This window comes from Sus scrofa, chromosome 1 (assembly GCF_054392235.1).
Source record: "Sus scrofa isolate SSC_HxYL_T2T_F1_AM1 chromosome 1, Sscrofa_HxYL_maternal_Yorkshire_Landrace_v2.0, whole genome shotgun sequence".
NCBI classification, from domain to species: Eukaryota; Metazoa; Chordata; class Mammalia; order Artiodactyla; family Suidae; genus Sus; species Sus scrofa.
In genome coordinates, this window is record NC_139383.1 from 218,457,115 (window position 1) to 218,474,727 (window position 17,613).

The window sequence follows — 17,613 nt, forward strand, 5'->3', positions numbered from 1 at the left end:
TGCCATTTTTATTATAATGTGTCTTGGTGTGGGTCTATTTGGGTTCAACTTGTTTGGGGCCCTCTGTGCTTCCTGTATCTTGAAATCAGTATCCTTTAGTTTTGGGAAGTTTCCAGTGACAGTTTCTTCAAATATGTTTTCCATCCCCTTATCTTTTTCTACTCTTTCTGGAATTCCTATTATGCATAGATTGGCCCATTTTATATTATCCCATAGGTCTCTTATATTGCTTTCATGTTTTTTTCATTTGGTTTTCTGTCTGCTGTCCTGATTGTGTGATTTCCATTATCCATCTTCCACATCACTAATTTGTTCTTCTGCATTATTCATTTTGGTTTTTACTGCCCTTAGTTCAGTTTGTATCTCTGTCAATGAATTTTCTAATTTTTCTTGGCTCCTCCTTATATTTTCTAGTTCCTTTCTGAGGGTGTCTGCATTACTGTTCATATCATCTCTTAATTCCTTCAGTATTTTCACTATTTCCCTTTTGAACTCCAAGCCTGTCAGACTGTGGAGGTCTGTTTCATTGTTGAATGCTTTAGGTGTGTCCTCTTGTTGGTTTAACTGTGGGTGGTTTCTCAGCTTCTTCATCTTGCTTGTTATTTTCTTTTTCCTGGTGGAGTTGTACTCTGTGGCTGGGCAGTGTTTGCCTTGTCACTACCATGGAATGTTTCTGGAGGGCTGGCATTGTTGGTCAGTCTTCTTCGAGGTAGCGTTGCTTTTTATGAGGGTGGGTGGGGCTGACAGGGTCTCTCAGAAGCAAAGGAGGAGTTCCTGAGGGCAGACAGGACTGGGAGGTCTGCACCGAGATGGAAGCAGATTTCACACGCCAGGCAGAGCTTACTCTGGTGTTTTTGGGCTGTGGGGCTCTTCCAGGCGTCTGATGGTGCTGGGCAGCTGTTCCACAGGAGTGCAGCAACCCCCCTAGGGTGGGAGAAGCTAGCTGGGCCAATGAGAACCCAAAGGGCTCTTCCCCAGGGCAGCTGAATTGGGAGGACCGCCTTGGGATGGAGGCAGATGTTGCACGGCCAGGCTGAGCTTGTTCTAGCTTTTCTGGGCTGTGATCCTTTTCCAGGGGGCTGGTGGTGCTGGGTACTGCTCTGCGGGGGTGTAGCCCCTCCAGAGGGCAGGCAGGCCAGGGCAGGGAAAGCCCCTGCGTTGGTCGGCTTCCCGCAAATGGCGAGGCCAGCCCTCCGGGATGGCAGGCAGTTTCAGGTCAGGCACACAAGTGTGGGGGAGGGGGGATGCACTGGGAAGCACAGCTTTCTGATAGCTGTGGGCAAGTGGGCTCGCTGTGGTGTGGGGGTATTCTATGGCGGCCCACCTCTTCTCCTTCACCCAACACTGGTGCCTTGTCTCTCCTGCAGATCCAGCTCTTCTGCCAGGTTCCCTCTGATGTGGCTTTCTGCTCCTCAGCCCTTAGTGTATTGCTCCCTCCACCCGCTATGCTCGGCTTTCTGGTCTCCCAGGCAGTCTCTGCCCCGCCAATCAGACAGACCGCTTCCTAGACCCCCCCCCCCCCCAGGGCAGTCTCTTCCCTGCGAACCCAACTGACCGGTTTCTAGTTCCCCAAGCAGTCTCCGCACTGCCCACCCCAGCCCGTTCCTGGGGACTAACCTTCGGAGCCAAGGTCTCGGTGCCCAGCCCCCACCCAAGCGTCTCTGTTTTTGGTGACTGTGTCAGTAGTTCGGATAAACTGTTCGGTTCTCATTCTGCTTTTCAGATCTCAGACTTATTGCTGCACTCTTCTCTGCATCTGGAGATCCCTCTGATTTGGTTGATCTTTCCATCGAGTAGGTGACTTTCCAGGGTGTGGGATCCCTTTCTCCTCCACAGTTCCCTTTCGGGGGTGCCTGTCCAGCCCCGATTCCCCTTCTCTCACTCTCCTCTTTTCTCTTGTTTTACCCAGTTATGTCTTGACGTTATTGGAGTTAAGGTTCTTCTGCCAGCGAATATTGCTGTTCTGTGCGAGTCGTTTCACCTGTAGATGTGTTTTGTGTGTGTGTGTGTGTGTGTGTTTGTGGGAGAGGGTGAGCATGTCCCCCTACTCTTCCGCCATCTTGTCTCCCTCAGTCTTAAGTTAAAATACATTCTAAAAAAATCTACAGTTTTTCTCCCTTCCCCAATGTTTTGTGTTTTTGGTGTCATAATTTATATCTTCACTTCTATCTCTTAACTGTTTATTGTAGTTATAGTTAATTTTATATTTTTTAATTTTTTATTCTTTGTACTAGCTGATTTATTGATCCACAGCCTTTACTGTATATTTGCTTTGACTAGTGGGACTTTTTCTTTACTGTGGATTCTTACATCTTATTGTTGCCTATGCTTTTCCACTTAGAGAAGACCTTTTAACATTTCTTTTAGGATTGGTTTAATATTGATGTACTCTTTTAGTTTTTGCTTACCTGAGAAGTTCTTTATCTCTCCTTCAATTCTGAATGATAATCTTGTTGTATAGACCATACTAGATTATAGATTTTTATGTTTTAGCACTTTAAATTATATCATGCCACTCCCTTTGGCCTGCAATTTTTCTGCAAAAAAATCCATTGATAGACCTACGAAGGTTCCCTTCTGTGATTCTTTGTTTTTCTTCTGTTGCCTTTAGAATTCTGTTTCTTTAATTTTTGCCATTTTAATTATGATATATCTTGGTGAAGTTCTCTTTGGGTTGATCTTGTTTGGGACCCTCTGTGTTTTCTGTACTTGGATATCCATTTCCTTCTTCATGTTTGGGAGGTTTTTCAGCCATAATTTCATCAAATATATTTTTGACCCCTTTCTTTTTCTCTTCTCCTCCTAGGACCCCTGTATTGTGTAATCTAGGTATGCTTGATGTTATTCAAGATGGCCCTTAAACTGTTCTAATTTTTAAAATTTGTTTTTCTTTTTGTTGTTCTGATTTGGCATTTTCCTTATTCTATCTTCCTGATCACTTATGTGTTCCTTTATATAACTTAGTCTGTGGTTAATTATTTCTAGTGCGTTTTTCATTTTAGTTACTGTATATTTCAATTCTGATTGGGTTTTTTAAAAAATATTTTCAAGTTCATCTACTCTTTTCCCTAGTTCAATTAGCAGTCTTACTATTAATGCTTTAATTCTTTATCTGGTAAATAATTCATCTCTATTTCACTAGTTATTTTTTTAGGGTTTTTTTTTCTCTTTTGTTTGAAATATAATCCTCTGTGTTCTACTTTTGTTTCTTTCTTTCTCTCTATGAAATTTGGTGAGAGTTATCTATCCTGGTCTTGAATGTGTGTCCTTGTGTGGGAGCACCTTATAGTCTGTATGTTTGCAATAGATTTAGTGGGAGAACTGAATCTGATGGGAACACAAGTCATGTATTTCCCCAGAGTGTGCTAGATACTATCAATTTCATAGGGTCTAAGGCTAGAGATGGAGGAGCTGAAGCCCAAGCCAGGTGATGGGCTTATCCTCTTCTCAGTGGCCTGTCAGGGGCAGGGGTGTATCGAAGGTGTTGAAGCAGAAGCCCTCAGAGTCAAACCCAAGCCTGCTCCATCCCCCACAACTGAGCACTCTCCTCTGCTGTCACAGCCTTTGTTCTGGTGAAGAACTGTACTTCAGAACTTTGTTCTGGTAAAGAACTGAACTCCAAGCAGGACTGGAAAGGGTTCTCAGCATGGGATTGGGCATGTGCTGGGCTGATCCTACCACAAGTTAGAGCTCCAAACTGCTCCTGATGTGCTGCCTCTGTGAATGCTAGTAATGGCTTCTCTTGTCCTGTATGGATGCCATGCAAGGTCTGAGCCTGCTCTGTCTCCTACAACTTTCTCCTAGACTGCAGCAGCCTTTGCCCTAGCATGGAGCTCTCCTGCAGGGTACAAGGGGCTAAAGGAGTGCTTTGCTCTGGCTGGGGCATGCACTGAGGCAGTTGTGGGAAACTGGTCATAGTCCTGGGCAGTTTCAGTCTGCTTTCTCTGTCTTGTTTGGGAGTAAAAAAAAAAAATGTGTGTGCTCTTCAAGAGTAGAGGCTAGATTTCCTATAGCTCTGCTTTCAGTTCCATTGGTTTTCAAACCAGCTAAGGGAACTTTCCCTCCCATTGTTGGGCCCAGGTTGAGGCACCCAATATGTGGTTTAAACCACTCACTTCCTAGGAAAATCTTCCCTTGTAATTCCCCTCCTTTTCTGTGTCCCCTCCTAGAGATGCAGGTCCCAACTTGACTGCTTCTTTTACTTTCTTACCCAACTCCATGTGGTTCTTTCTTATAGCCTTGGTTGCATAAGGGTCTTTCTGTTAGTCTCCAGTCCATTTCCAGTGAGAATTGCTCCACATATAGATGTATTTTTGATGTGTTCATGGGGGCGGGGGAGGAGGGGAGGTGAGCTCTGTGTCCTCCTACTCTGCCATCTTGTATCTCCTCCTGTTATGTTTTTTAAAAGATGGCTTTGCACTGCCTCTAATTTCTGAGTAGACTTATAATGCAATGTATATATTTAAATCAGATGTAAATGTGGAATGTAAATGAGGATTTTTTTCTCTTTTCCACTAATACCATCAGTAGCATTCAGAACATAAGAAGTGTTAGGTTCAGTTAACACAGAAAATATCTCTGATTTAAATCCTCAGGTGGCAACATAAATGGCTTACATTTTGTGCTTGTGTGTATATATGCATGTGTGCTTGCACATGGGTAACATCACATGTATTTGTTTTGTATGTATGTGAGTTTCAGTACAGATGGACAACATTGATTGAGTGTCTTTGACTTATAGTCTGGCTCTCTTTCCTATTCTACCTCTATTTGAGGGATAATGATAGAAAAGAAGGAACTGGTAAACTAAAATTTAGTAATAATCACATATTAATTAGATTATTACTTGAGCATAGAGACTTAATGATCTGCCTGTGTATGTGTGATCTGTGAAACTGAGGCTTGTTAAGAGCTCCAAATATGGTTTTGGCCACTTTGGTCATCAGAATTTTTTTTAAAATAAAACTATTTACTATGAACTTAATATAAGTTCATCATTGAAAACTTGGAAAGCACAATAAATAGAATGAAGAGCAGTGAGTTAATAATAATGAATAAATGATTGAAATTATAATGGATGAATGAAGACATAATTACATTAATATCTTGCTATATAAATTCCTAGTGTTCTTTCTTGCCTTTCCATTGCATCCTATCATGCCTTGTCCTGTGCTGTATTGTGTACTCTTGCCTTCAAAAACCATAGAGAGTCTTTATATGCACTTGTCCTCCTTCCTTCCCTTCCTCCCTTTCTTCTACCCATCTGCACTTTCTCTCTCACTCTCTCCCCTTCTTCCTTCCTTCCTTCCTCCCTCCCTTCCTCCTCCTTCCTTCCTTTTTTCCTACCTTCCTCTCCTTCTCCCTCATTCCTTTCTTACCTCCTTTCCACATTCCTCCCTCCCCCCCTTCTACTTTCCCTTCCTTCCTTCCTCTCTCTCTTTCAATATACTATATGTCTTAGCTCAGATTTCCTAGCAAGTAGCCTCTTGGGCAGATTATATGTACTAACACTTTATTGAAAATTAGAGTAGGGGTCAGGGAGTTTGGGGGTGTAGAGAAGGTGGCAAATGAAAAGGTGATGTAACTGAGCTTGTCATAGATTTAAAAGAAAATAAAGCTGATTGTTTGGTAATGCTAGTGTCTCCAGGAGGAGATGGAACCACTCTGTGTGGTAAGAGGCAGGGGCTGTGTGGGGAAAGGGTGAAAAACCATATGTTATCTCCTTCCATCTCCTGTCTCGCCTTGGTCAGTTTGCCTCACTGGATATTAACTTCCCACATGTCCTGGCTCCACTTGGCAGCCACTGTACAAACTCCTTGAGTCCCCTTGTGTAGGACTTGACCGTGGTTACAAAGAAGGTCATGCCAAAACTTGGTCTTCACCCCAGCAGGCAGTTGAGGGCAGCATTGGAAGATGAGGCAGTGGTGGCAGCCAGGGCTTTCCAGTTGTGGGACTGTGGGAACCTCGCTGCCACAGCTAAAAGCAGGCATACGGTCAACATTAGGAAGCAGGGGAAGCTGGGCAAATTTGAGGAGAAACATTAGCTGGACCACCAGTGAACTGTCTTTAAATTTCATTAACTTGTTTCTTTAAAAATATTTGTTCCCTTTCAAGATTCTAGGCAATCTGTTGGCCTGCAGGTCTGCTGGTTAATGGGAATGATTAATGATGCTACAGCTCCCTGTCTCTAACCACAGTGTTCAGTCTAGAATCTATATTCTTGCTCTGAGCAGCACTCACTCTCTACCCAGATTCCCTCCAGCATGCTGGGTCCAAGGAGAAGGCTGTATTTTTAAATTTCTTTCTTTACAAAAGTTCCATTCTTTTTAGTGTCTAGACCAAAATACAGCCCTCATTACAGAGTGTCGGGCCTTCCTATTTAACACCATTAAACACTCCCCTAGCACAGTAGCTCTGTCTTTGTATATTTAACCACCTTAATTCTCTATCCTGTGGGATATATATACTCTTAAGGTTTATTTGTAAAAGCACTTGTTACTTTTTTGCCCACTTTAAATATGTGAATGCAGACTTTGGAAAATTCCTTGTGGACGTTTTTGAACTAGAGACCACTGTGAACATAACATCTATTATTTCCTTCCGGTATTTATTTTTGGCACCATCTTGCCTCTAAAGGATACATTATAAGGAACCAGTTGTCAGGTTGGAGTTAATAGTACAAATAGTAAAAATACTACTCAAAAGCTAAATTCCAGTTTGTTGAGAAGATTTTGAGGATAAACTTTTTAGCTAGTTTTGTGAATGAAAATTCACTTATCTTGTCTTAAAGTAGGCATGTTGACATGTCATAGAACTTCCCAGCACACTTTTTTTTTTTCCCTCTTGTAGGTCTTAATCTCCTGGAGGGACAGTCTCGGGCCATCACTTGGGAACAGTTTCAAGTTGTTGACAATGATGACATTCATGCTGTCCAGCTGGTCACTGTGGATGGGCTGCAGCATGGACAGCTCTCTCTAAGAGGTAAATGAGCAAGCTTTGTAACTTAGAAAAGAACCAAAGTATTTTCTTTAAAAGCAATCATTTGTAATTATAAAGCAAATAACTTTATAATTACAATTCGAAGGGTTTTAGTCAACAAGGTAATGACCCAAATAAAAATATCCATACTTAATGATAATATAGTCAATTCCTTGTAATGAGCTCAGAGGATCTAACTCAATTATCCTGTTAGTTTGCCTAACTATAAAGCAAAAAAAGAGCTCTTATTTATCATGATTTGTGATTATGGAACTCTGAAAAATAAAATCATAAATAAAATGATACAGTCTCTTGCTTGATCCTGGAAGAATGGGAGCTTAGCTTAAACTGAACGTCTCATTTAGGGTGGTGTTCAGCTGTATGAAAGGAAAACCCACTACAGCAGCTTAAAAATTCATCAGTTATTTTCTCCTTGTCGCAAGTTACCCAGAGGTAGGTATTCTGTATCCATGATGCCAGTGGCTTTTTTCTACATTGCCAGTGATCATGGGATGGTGCCTATACCTCCAGGCTTCTAATTAGTATCAGAGGAAGGAAGAAAGAGGAGGAATGATAAGAAAAATGTTAATGCCGTCTAAGTGTGTTCTATTTAACAACTTTTCCCAGGATCCTGATACAATGCAGTCCAATTATATCTCTTACCAAATTGCATACTATCTCCTACATGCAACAGAGTCCAGGAACCTGAGTATTTTTAAATGGTCATATTGCTGTTCCAAATCAAACGAGGACTCTGGTAGTGAGGAAGAAGCAGAAAGTGGCTGTTGGGCAAGTAACTCACAGTGTCCATCAGGTTCATGTTTAATCCATAAAGCTATTATGTGGGGAGAGTAATGGGACACTGGCCAGCAATAATTGTAATAGTTTGTGCAGAGTGAAGCAATGTTTATCAATACTATAGGAATTAAGTTAAGGGTTGGGGCCCATAATGTAATGATATTCTGTCTCAGAAGATATAGAAACTAGTGCAAACATATATTAAGCATTTACTTTGTGCCATATATTGTACAGAGCATTCTACATACTTCATCTCATATCAACTTTATGCAGCAAGATACTATTATTATTGTTATTCTCACTTTGCAAATGGAAACCTGAAACTTAAAAAGTTGACTTGTCTAAGGTCTAGAAAGTGGCAGAGCTGGGATTTGAACTCAGATCATTTGCTACTATAGCTTTAACTTTTGATCATTAAGCCAGTGATTCTCAAACTTTAATGTGCATTAGATCCCTTAAGGGCTTGATAAAACACAGATTACTGGGCCCCACCACCTGAATTTCTGATTCAGTAGGTCTGCGGTACTGAGAACTTATATTCATAACAACTTCCCTGATGGTGCTGATGCTGTTGGTTCAAGACCACTCCTCTTAGAAGTGCTGTCATGTACTACGATAATAGTGAGGTGAAGAATAATTAATACTTACTGTAGGTACACTGTTGTTTGAGTTCTCATCCTTACAAGGTAATGTTAGGAGGTTAATACTGTCTCCATTTAATTTTATAGATGAGTCTCAAATAAATTAAGTACCTTGCCCAAGTTTACCCAGCTGGTGTTACAGCCAGTATTTGAAACCAGGTCTGGGGAACCCCAGAGCCCACTGAACAATCTGTATTTTTTCCAGGTGAGGGAAGTAACACCATCTCCTTAACACCATCTCCCGTAGTGCAGCCCTCACTAAACTGCTGCCTCCACAATCCTTTACATTTAGCTTCACTTTTGTTCTTTCCATCAGGAGGGAAGGGGTTTCTCTTCACTGTGGCTGACCTTCAGGCTGGAGTTGTTCGATATCATCATGACGACAGTGACTCCACCAAAGACTTTGTGGTCTTCAGGATATTTGATGGCCAGCATAGCATCCGACACAAGTTTCCCATTAACATCTTGCCCAAAGATGATAGTCCTCCGTTCCTCATTACCAATGTTGTGATTGAACTGGAGGAGGGACAGACTGTACCAATCCAGGGTTCCATGCTGAGAGCTTCAGACATGGACTCCAGTGATGACTACATCTTCTTTAATATCACAAAACCCCCACAGGCTGGAGAGATTGTGAAGAAGCCAGCACCAGGACTGATAGGTGAGTTCCAGGCAGTTAAGATCATTTGTGTCAGAGTTTGTGCTAAGGTGGATATCAAGTTTATGAAGCAATATTCTATTATTAATCCCATTTCATAGATGGGAAACCTGAAACTTAGTGAAGCTAAGTTGATGTCTCTATGTGGTATTTAGGAAGTTTCAGTGTTGGGCCTCAAAGTAGCCCAATATTTAATATGAAATATTAAATCTCCCAAGTGGAATGATAGAACAAATAAGGTTTAGGAGATATGTTTGACCTACTCTAGATTATTGATTTTTAAAGAAATTTTAAGAATACTATTTATAATTTTTAAAAATGATTTCATAACTGCTTTTTAAAAGTAGGAGTTTGATAAAATAGATACTAAGTAGGTAGTGTTACTTAAGTGTATTTCTTTTTCTTTTTTAATGTATTTTATTTTTAATTTATATATTCATTTTTAGACTGAGGTCTAGTTGTACAATATTATAGGAGTTCCAGGTGTACAATATAGTGATTCACAATTTTTATAGGTTATACTCCATTTATATTTATTATGAAGTGTTAGCTATATTCCTTGTGTTGTGTAATATACTTTGTAGCTTATTTATTTTATACATGGTAGTTTTTACCTCTTCATCCCCCCCACCCCAATCCTGTACCTCATTTCCCTTTCCCAGTGGTAGCCACCAGTTTGTATTCAATGTATGTGAGTCTTTCTCTTTTTGGTTAAATTCACTATTTTGTTGTATTTTTTAGATTCTACAAATAAATGATATACAATATTTGTCTTTCTCTGCCTGACTTATTCCACTTAGTGTATTACCCTCTAAGTCCACTGATGTTGCAAATGGCAAAATTATTCTAGTTCTGTGAAAAATGCCATTGGTATTTTGATAGGGATTTCACTGAGTCTTTAAACTGCCTTGTGTAGTATGATTATTTTAACAATATTAATTCTTCCAGTCTGTGAACATGGTATATCTTTCCATCTGTTTGTGTCGTCTTCAGCTTCTCTCATCAGTGTCTTATAGCTTTCTAAGTATGCATCTTTTACCTCTTTAGGTAGGTTTATTCCTAGGTATTTTATCCTTTTTGATGTAATTATAAATGGGATTGTTTCCTTAATTTGTCTTTCTAGTAGGTCGTTGTTAGTGTGTGGGAATGCAATAGATTTCTGTATATTAATTTTGTATCCTGTAACTTTATCAAATTCATTGATGAGCTTTGGAAGTTTTCTCATGGCATCTTTAGGATTATGTATGTATAGTCTGCAAATGGTGACATTTTTACTTCTTTTTTCAACTTGTATTCCTTTTATTTCTTTTTTCTTGTCTGATTGCCATGGCTAAGACTTCTCATCCTATGTCAAATTAAAGTGGAGAGAGTGGACATTCTTGTTTTGTTCCTGATCTTAGACGAAATACTTTCAGCTCTTCACCATTGAGTATGATTTAGCTTTTAGTTTGTCATATGTAACCTTTATTATGTTGAGGTATGCTCAGTTTTTGCCCACTTTCTGGAGAGTTTTTATCATAAATGGATATTGAATTTTATCAGATAGATTTTTCTGCATCTTTTGAGGTGATCATATGATTTTTATCCTTCCTTTTGTTAATATGATGTATCACATTGATTGACTTGCAAACTTGAATTCATCTTTATCTCCCTGGGATAAATCTCATTTGAGCATGGTGTATTATTTGTTTAATGTATTATTGGATTCAACTTGCTGGTATTTTGTTGATTTGTGCATCCATGTTCATTAGTGATATTGGCCTATAATATTCTTTTTTTCTTATATCTCTCTGGTTTTGGTGTCAGGGTAATGCTGCTTTTTAAAATGAGTTCAGAAGTAATCCTTCCTCTGAATTTTTTTTGGTGGGGGGGAGTAGTTTGAGGAGGATAGGTATTAATTCTTCTCTAAATGTTTGGTAGAATTCACCTGTGAAGCCATCTGGTCCTGTACTGTTTGTTTGTTTGTTTGTTTGTTTTGTCTTTTTATGGCCACACCCATAGCACATGGAAGTTCCCAGACTAGGGATCAAATCAGAGCTGTAGACACTGGCCTATGCCATAGCCACAGCAATGCCAGATCTGAGCTGCATCTGTGACCTATGCCACAGCTCATGGCAACACTGGAGACTTTAACCCACTGAACGAGGCCAGGGATCAAACCCATGTCCTCATGCATACTAGTTGGGTCCATTAACCACTGAGCCATGATGGGAATTCCCTGCTCCTGCACGTTTATTTGTTGGCAGTGTATTTTATTATTATTACTGATTCAATTTCACTACTGGTAATTAGTCTGTTCACACTTTTTGTTTATTCCTGGTTCAGTCTTAGAAGATTGTATATTTCTTTCCTTGTGATTTCTTTCTCAAACTTTGCATTTTGTTTGTTCTTCTATTTATAGTTCTTTTAGGTATAAGGATAGGTTATTTATTTGAGATTTTTCTTGCTTCCTGAAGTGAGCTTATTATCTCTATAAACTTCCCTCTTAGCACAGCTTTTGCTGCATCCCATAGATTTTGTATCATTGTGTTTTTATTTTCATTTGTCTCCAGGAATGCTTTTGATTTCTTCAGTGATTCAGTGGTCATTTAGTAGCATATTGTTTAGCCTCCACCTGTTTGTATTTTTTTGAAATTTTTTTCTTGCATTTGATTTCTAGTCTCATGTTGCTGTGGTCAGAAAAGATGCTTTTTATGATTTCAGTTAAGTTTACAGAGGCTTGTTTTGTGGCATAGCATGTGATCTGTCCTGGAGAATGTTCTATATGCTTTTAAAAATCATGTTTATTCTCCTGCTTTTGGATGGAATGTTCTGTATATAGTAAACCCATCTGATCTAATGTATCATTTAAGGTCAGTGCTTCCTTACTGATTTTCTATCTGTTTAATCTGTCCATTGATGTAAGTGGTATGTTAAAGCCCCTTACTATTGTTGTGTTAACATTCAGTTTCTCCCTTTAGAGCTGTTAATATTTGCTTTGTGTAGTTAGGTGCTCCTAGGTTAGATGCATTGGTACAGTTGTATATCTTCTTCTTGGATTTATCCCCTGGTTTATTTTATTTTGTTTGTCTTTTTAGGGTCACATTCATGGCATATGGAGGTTCCCAGGCTAGGGGTCGAACCAGAGCTGTAGCTGCCAGCCTACACCTCAGCCACAGCAATGCCAGATGTGAGCTGCTTCTGTGACCTATGCCACAGCTCATGGCAACACCTGATCCTTAACCCACTGAGTGAGGCCAGAGATTGAACCCATATCCTCATGGATGCTAGGCAGACTCATTTCTGCTGAGCCACATGGGTACTCCAGCCCCCTGATTATTATGTAATGTTCTTCTTTGTCTCTTATAACAGTATTTCTTTAAAAGTCTACTTAGTCTAATATTAGTGTTACTACCTTAGCTTTTTTTTAATTTCCATTTGCAGGGAATGTCTTTTCCATCTCCTCACTTTCAGTCTGTGTATGTCTTTACATCTGAAGTGAGTCTCTTGTATACAACATGTGTACAAGTCTTGTTTTTATATACATTCAGCCACTCTGTGTCTTTTGGTTGGGACATTCAGTTCATTTAAATTTAAGGTAATTATTTATATGTACTTATTGCCATTTTGTTAATTGTTTTGGGTTTGTTTTTAGGCCTCCCCTTCCTTTTTGTCATCTTTTATTCTCTTGTGTTTGATGCCTATCTTTAGTGTTATGTTTCGATTCCTTTTTCTTTTTTGTGTATATATCTGTTATAGATTTGGTTTGGTTTGTGGCTAATTGAATTTTTTTTATTACTCAGTGAATTTTATTACATTTATGGTATACAACAATCTTCACAATGAAATTATAGCATTTCCATCACAAAACCCCAGCACATACCCCAGCCCCCACCCTGTCTCTTTTGGAAACTATGTTTGTCAAAGTCTGTGAGTCAGTATCTGTTCTGCAAAGAAGTTCATTGTGTCCTTTTTTAAGATTCCACATGTAAATGATAGCATATGATGTTGGTGTCTCACTGTCTGACTGACTTCACTTAGCATAATTTTTAGGTCCATCCATGTTGCTGCAAGTGCCATTATTTCTTTCCTTTAATGGCTGAGTAATATTCCACTATGAATTTTTATATAGCAGATTCTCTGTGTGTACGTGTGTGTATGATCATTTTAAGTTGCTGATCTCTTAATTTCAAGTACATTTTTAAGACCTTGCATTTGTACTCTCCTCCCCTCATGACTACTGTTTATCATATATTTTATATCTAATTGTTTCATATCTCTTAACTGCTTATTGTGGATATAGGTGATTTTGCTACTTTTGTCTTTTAACCTCCTTACTAGGTTTGTGTGTGATTTCCTAATTTTACTGTATGTTTGCCTTTACCAGTGAGCTTTTTCATTTTGTAATTTTCTTTTATCTAGTTCTGGCCTTTTCTTATTTGCCTAGAGAAATTCTTTTAACATTTGTTGTAAAGCAGGTATGGTGGTGCTGAACTCTTTTACCGTTTGCTTATCTGTAAAGTTTTTGATCTCTCCATCAAATCTGAATGAGAGCTGCTATGTAGAATATCCTTATTTGTAGATTTTCCTCTTTCATCACTTTAAAAATCTTATGCCACTTCTTTCTGGCCTTCAGAGTTTCTGCTGAATATCAGTTAATAACCCTGTGGGAGTTCCCTTGCATGTAACTTACTGTTTTTCCCTTGCTGCTTTTAACATTCTCTGTTTATCTTTAATTTTTAGTACAATGTGTCTTGATGTGTTTCTCTTTGGGATAATCCTGAATGTGACTCTGTGCTTCCTAGACTTGGTTGTCTGTTTCTTTTTTTGAGTTAGGGGAGTTTTCAGTTATTATGTCTTCAAATAAATGCTCTCAGCCTCTTCTCCTTCTGGGACCCCTGTAATGCCATTATTAATGCATTTGATGTTGTCCCAAAGGTCTCCTAAATTCTCTTCATTTATTTTCATGTCTTTTCCTTTTTGTCTGTTCAGTTTCAGTGATTTCTACTCCTCTGTCTTCCTGCTTGCTATTCCATTCCTCTGTCATTTTGTCTATTGTTGATTCCTTCCAGTTTATTTTTCATTTCAGTTATTGCATTTTTCTTCTCTGTTTGGTTTTTCCTTATATTTTCTCTTTGTTAAAACCTTCTAACTTCTCACTCTGTGCATCCTTTTATCCCTCAATTTCTTTGATCATCTTTACTATCTCTACCCTGAATTCTTTCTCAGGTATATTGACTATCTCCAATTCACTTAGGTCTTATTCTAGGGTTTTATCTTATTGTTCATTTGGGATATTTTGCATAGGTTGCTATTTTTATTTTTATATATCTAATAGTTTGGTCTTGTTTCCCAACCTTGGAGATGTGTCCTTTTGTAGGAGATGCCCTATGTGTCTCCCCTCTCCTCATCTGACCTATATGCTCTAGAGACTTCCTTTATAATGCCTCTCTGGGTCTTACTATGGTTGTGGGCTGACTACATGGGTGGTCTAGGAGGCTTGTTTGGCCCCTGGTCCATTTGGTTGCCAAGTCCTGTCTTGTGTGGAGGTTTCCAGCTGCTAGGTGGTGGTACTAGGTCATGAGATGACTTACTTCAGAGCTTTGGGGTCCCTGGGGCTAATTTTGGCTCACTGGTGGGTGGTATCAGGGTCCAGGAGACTCTAGGGCTGTTTTCTACCTCTGGTGGATGAAGCCAGATCCTAGAGTTAGTGCTGACCTAGTGACACACAAAGGTGGGTCCTGGAGTCTGGTTTCAGGACCCAGGGATCCCAGATCTGGTGTTGGATCATTGGGGCAAGGAGCTGGTTCCTGACAAAGTTGGGTTCAGGATCTAGGGTGTCCAGAAGCTTGTGTTGGTCTCTCAGTAATGGAGCTATGGCCCAGATGGTCTCAGTTCAGGGTGTGGCCTATTGGTGGGCAGATTGGATCAGCAGACTATGGAACTGTAGTTTTCTTGTGGTTGGTGTCTGTCCCCTGGTGGGTGAGATTGGTCTGGAGGCTATTACGTGCTCCCTGGAGAGCAAGGTTAGGGCAAGGGAGGTCCTGGGACTGGTACTGTTCAGTGGTGGACAGAGCTGGAACCTAGGCTCTCTGGTGGGTGGGACTATGTCCAGAAGGGACTGTGTGCTCAGGAGATCTTAAGGCAGCTTGTCTGTTTGTGGGTAGGTCTAGCATCCCTATCTGGTTAATTTCTTGGCCTGAGGCATCTCAGCCTCTAGGCCTTTTGGCTGGAGTAGGGATGGGTCTTGGCCATGATGCGGTAGAGGGAGGATTTGATAATGGAGCTTGCCAGAGCCAGCATCCACATGGTATAATAAGCTCCCCAAAATGACCGCCACAAGTGTCTATGTCTTCAAAGTGAGGTGCATTTGCCTTCTGTCTACCCAGAAGACCCTAAGATCAGCTGGTAGGTCTAACCCAGGCTTCTATCAAATTACTGCTTCTGCCTGGGTTCTGGAGTATATGAGATTTTGTGTGTACCCTTTAAGAATGAAGTCTCTATTTCCCCCATCTCTCTAGGACTCCCTAAAGTAAGCCTGCTGGCCTTCAAAGCCGAATGCCTTGTACAGGTTCCTGGGCTGGGGAGCCCAATGTGGGACTTGGACTTCATACTCCTTTGGGAGAACATCTACAGTTGTAATTATTCTCCCATTTGTGGATTGCCAAGCCAGGGGTATGGGACTTGACTATATCTCAACTTCATGCCTCCTACCTGTCTCATTTTGGTTCCTTCTTTATGTCTTTAGCTGTAGAAGATCTTTTCTGGTAGGTTCTGGTCTTGTTCACTGATGGTTGTTCTGCAGATAGTTGTATTTTTGACATGCCCATGAGAGGAGGTGAGCTCAGTGTTTTTCTACTTAATTAGCATCTTGGCTAATCTTAAGGTTATTTCTTGAAAATATTTTTCTAATGCTAACTTTTCTATATATTAAGACAGATTTTTTTCATTATTTGTAAGCTTTGATGCAAGCATTTCATAAAGGTTCCTTGTATAAGCTATACATAAAATAGGTAAGCAACAATGACCTACTTATAACACAGGGAACTATACTCCTATAATAACTATAAGTTATTATACTTTTATAATAACCTATAAAGGAAAAAATAAAATATATCACTTTGCTGTACACCTGAAACTAACACAATATTTATAAATCGAATATATTTCAATTAAAAAACAGATGCCTTGGGTATCTGCAACATACTAGGCAGATAAAACTTTTAGGGATTAAACCCAATATTGGTATACCCCAACATCTGTCACACTGTTACAAAAGTATGTGGTATTTTATGGACCCAATAGGCTATCCTGTCCCTGGCTTCCTTCAGAAGGATCTATTCAATGGCATCATTTACTATCGTCACTTTGGTGGAGAACTCTTTGAAGATTCTTTCGAATTTGTCCTGTGGGACAGCCATGAACCTCCAAATCTCTCAGTGCCACAGGTAAGAGTCTATTTCTGAATATTTCCCCAAAGTTTTCTCCACAGCCAATTCTGGAAAATGTTGTTAGAAACTATATGAATACTAATCTCAAGTTTCAAAATTTGAGAAGCTATGTATTAAGAAAAATTATGTCAAGTTTCTTTGCAACATAACTGCTCCAAAATTTACTTTTCCAAAGAGTTATGACAATTTCCATGTGTGCAGTGTTTCCAAGATTATTGAACCATATAATCCTTTTATACAGAATACCTCACAAAATTTGCTTGCTTTATAACACACACACACAAAAACCCCACTGGCTTTTTTTAATGTGTAGTGGTTAAAATGTAGGCTCTGTTGTTAGACTGTCTTTATTTTTCTCCTATCCATGACACTAACTGACTAGTGCCTCAATTCCCTTATATGTAAAACAGTTAAAATATCTTCCTTATAGGGTGATTATTAGGGTGAGTAACATAATATGTACAAAGTATTAAGGACTTGTTAGCATATGGTAAAAACCCAATAAATATATTAGCTATTATGTTTTGTGGTTCTGAAGAACTAAGAGCATTACTAACACTCAAGGATGCAATTTAAATATATAGAATAGACATACTGGGGTGGGTATTTATCAGAAGTCAGACCAGAAAGTGAAGTGGGCATAACTAGCACAGAGAGTAATTCCTGGGGGTGAGAAATAGCACTGGATAATTTCAAAGGATGATTCAAAAGAAGAATCAGGCAGGAATCAAACCTCGGGGCAGAGAAGGATCTGCCAGATCACCCTGATCTGCCAGAAAGGGAGATACTAGCCAGTGGGGTATCATATTGTGAGCCGGGTCCTGAGTGCCAAGGTTAGCTATTGTCATTTTATATACCGATTCATTACTTTATGTTCAGCTTCCCTACAAATCCATCTCTGGGTGCTTCGTGGCCACGAGGCAAACAGGGAGAAGTCAGCAAGCAAGAGCCCAGTGACTGGTGTGGGCACAAGTTTTCCATTGTCTGAGAATAGGTATTTAATTAGTTTTTTTTTAACAACCAAATTTCAGTAAAATGAGAACACTTGATTTCTCCATGGAGTTTGTTAAAATGGGATTTTTTTTTCTCATCCACAGAACACACACAC

General features: G+C 39.6%; 1 protein-coding gene across 24 annotated transcripts in view; it reads left to right on the forward strand.

The window, feature by feature from the left end:
- FREM1 (FRAS1 related extracellular matrix 1) overlaps positions 1 to 17,613 on the forward strand; it is a 185,180-nt gene that overhangs the window by 50,630 nt on the left and 116,937 nt on the right. For all 24 annotated transcript variants that reach the window (XR_014821338.1, XR_014821316.1, XR_014821317.1 and 21 more), the window contains 3 exons: positions 6,850 to 6,981; positions 8,734 to 9,078; positions 16,360 to 16,502. Coding sequence is in view for 11 of the 24 variants with exons in the window: in XM_021063573.2 (XP_020919232.2) it covers positions 6,850 to 6,981; positions 8,734 to 9,078; positions 16,360 to 16,502 (620 nt within the window). In the remaining 13 variants the exon portion in view is untranslated. The remainder of the gene's footprint in view (positions 1 to 6,849; positions 6,982 to 8,733; positions 9,079 to 16,359; positions 16,503 to 17,613) is intronic.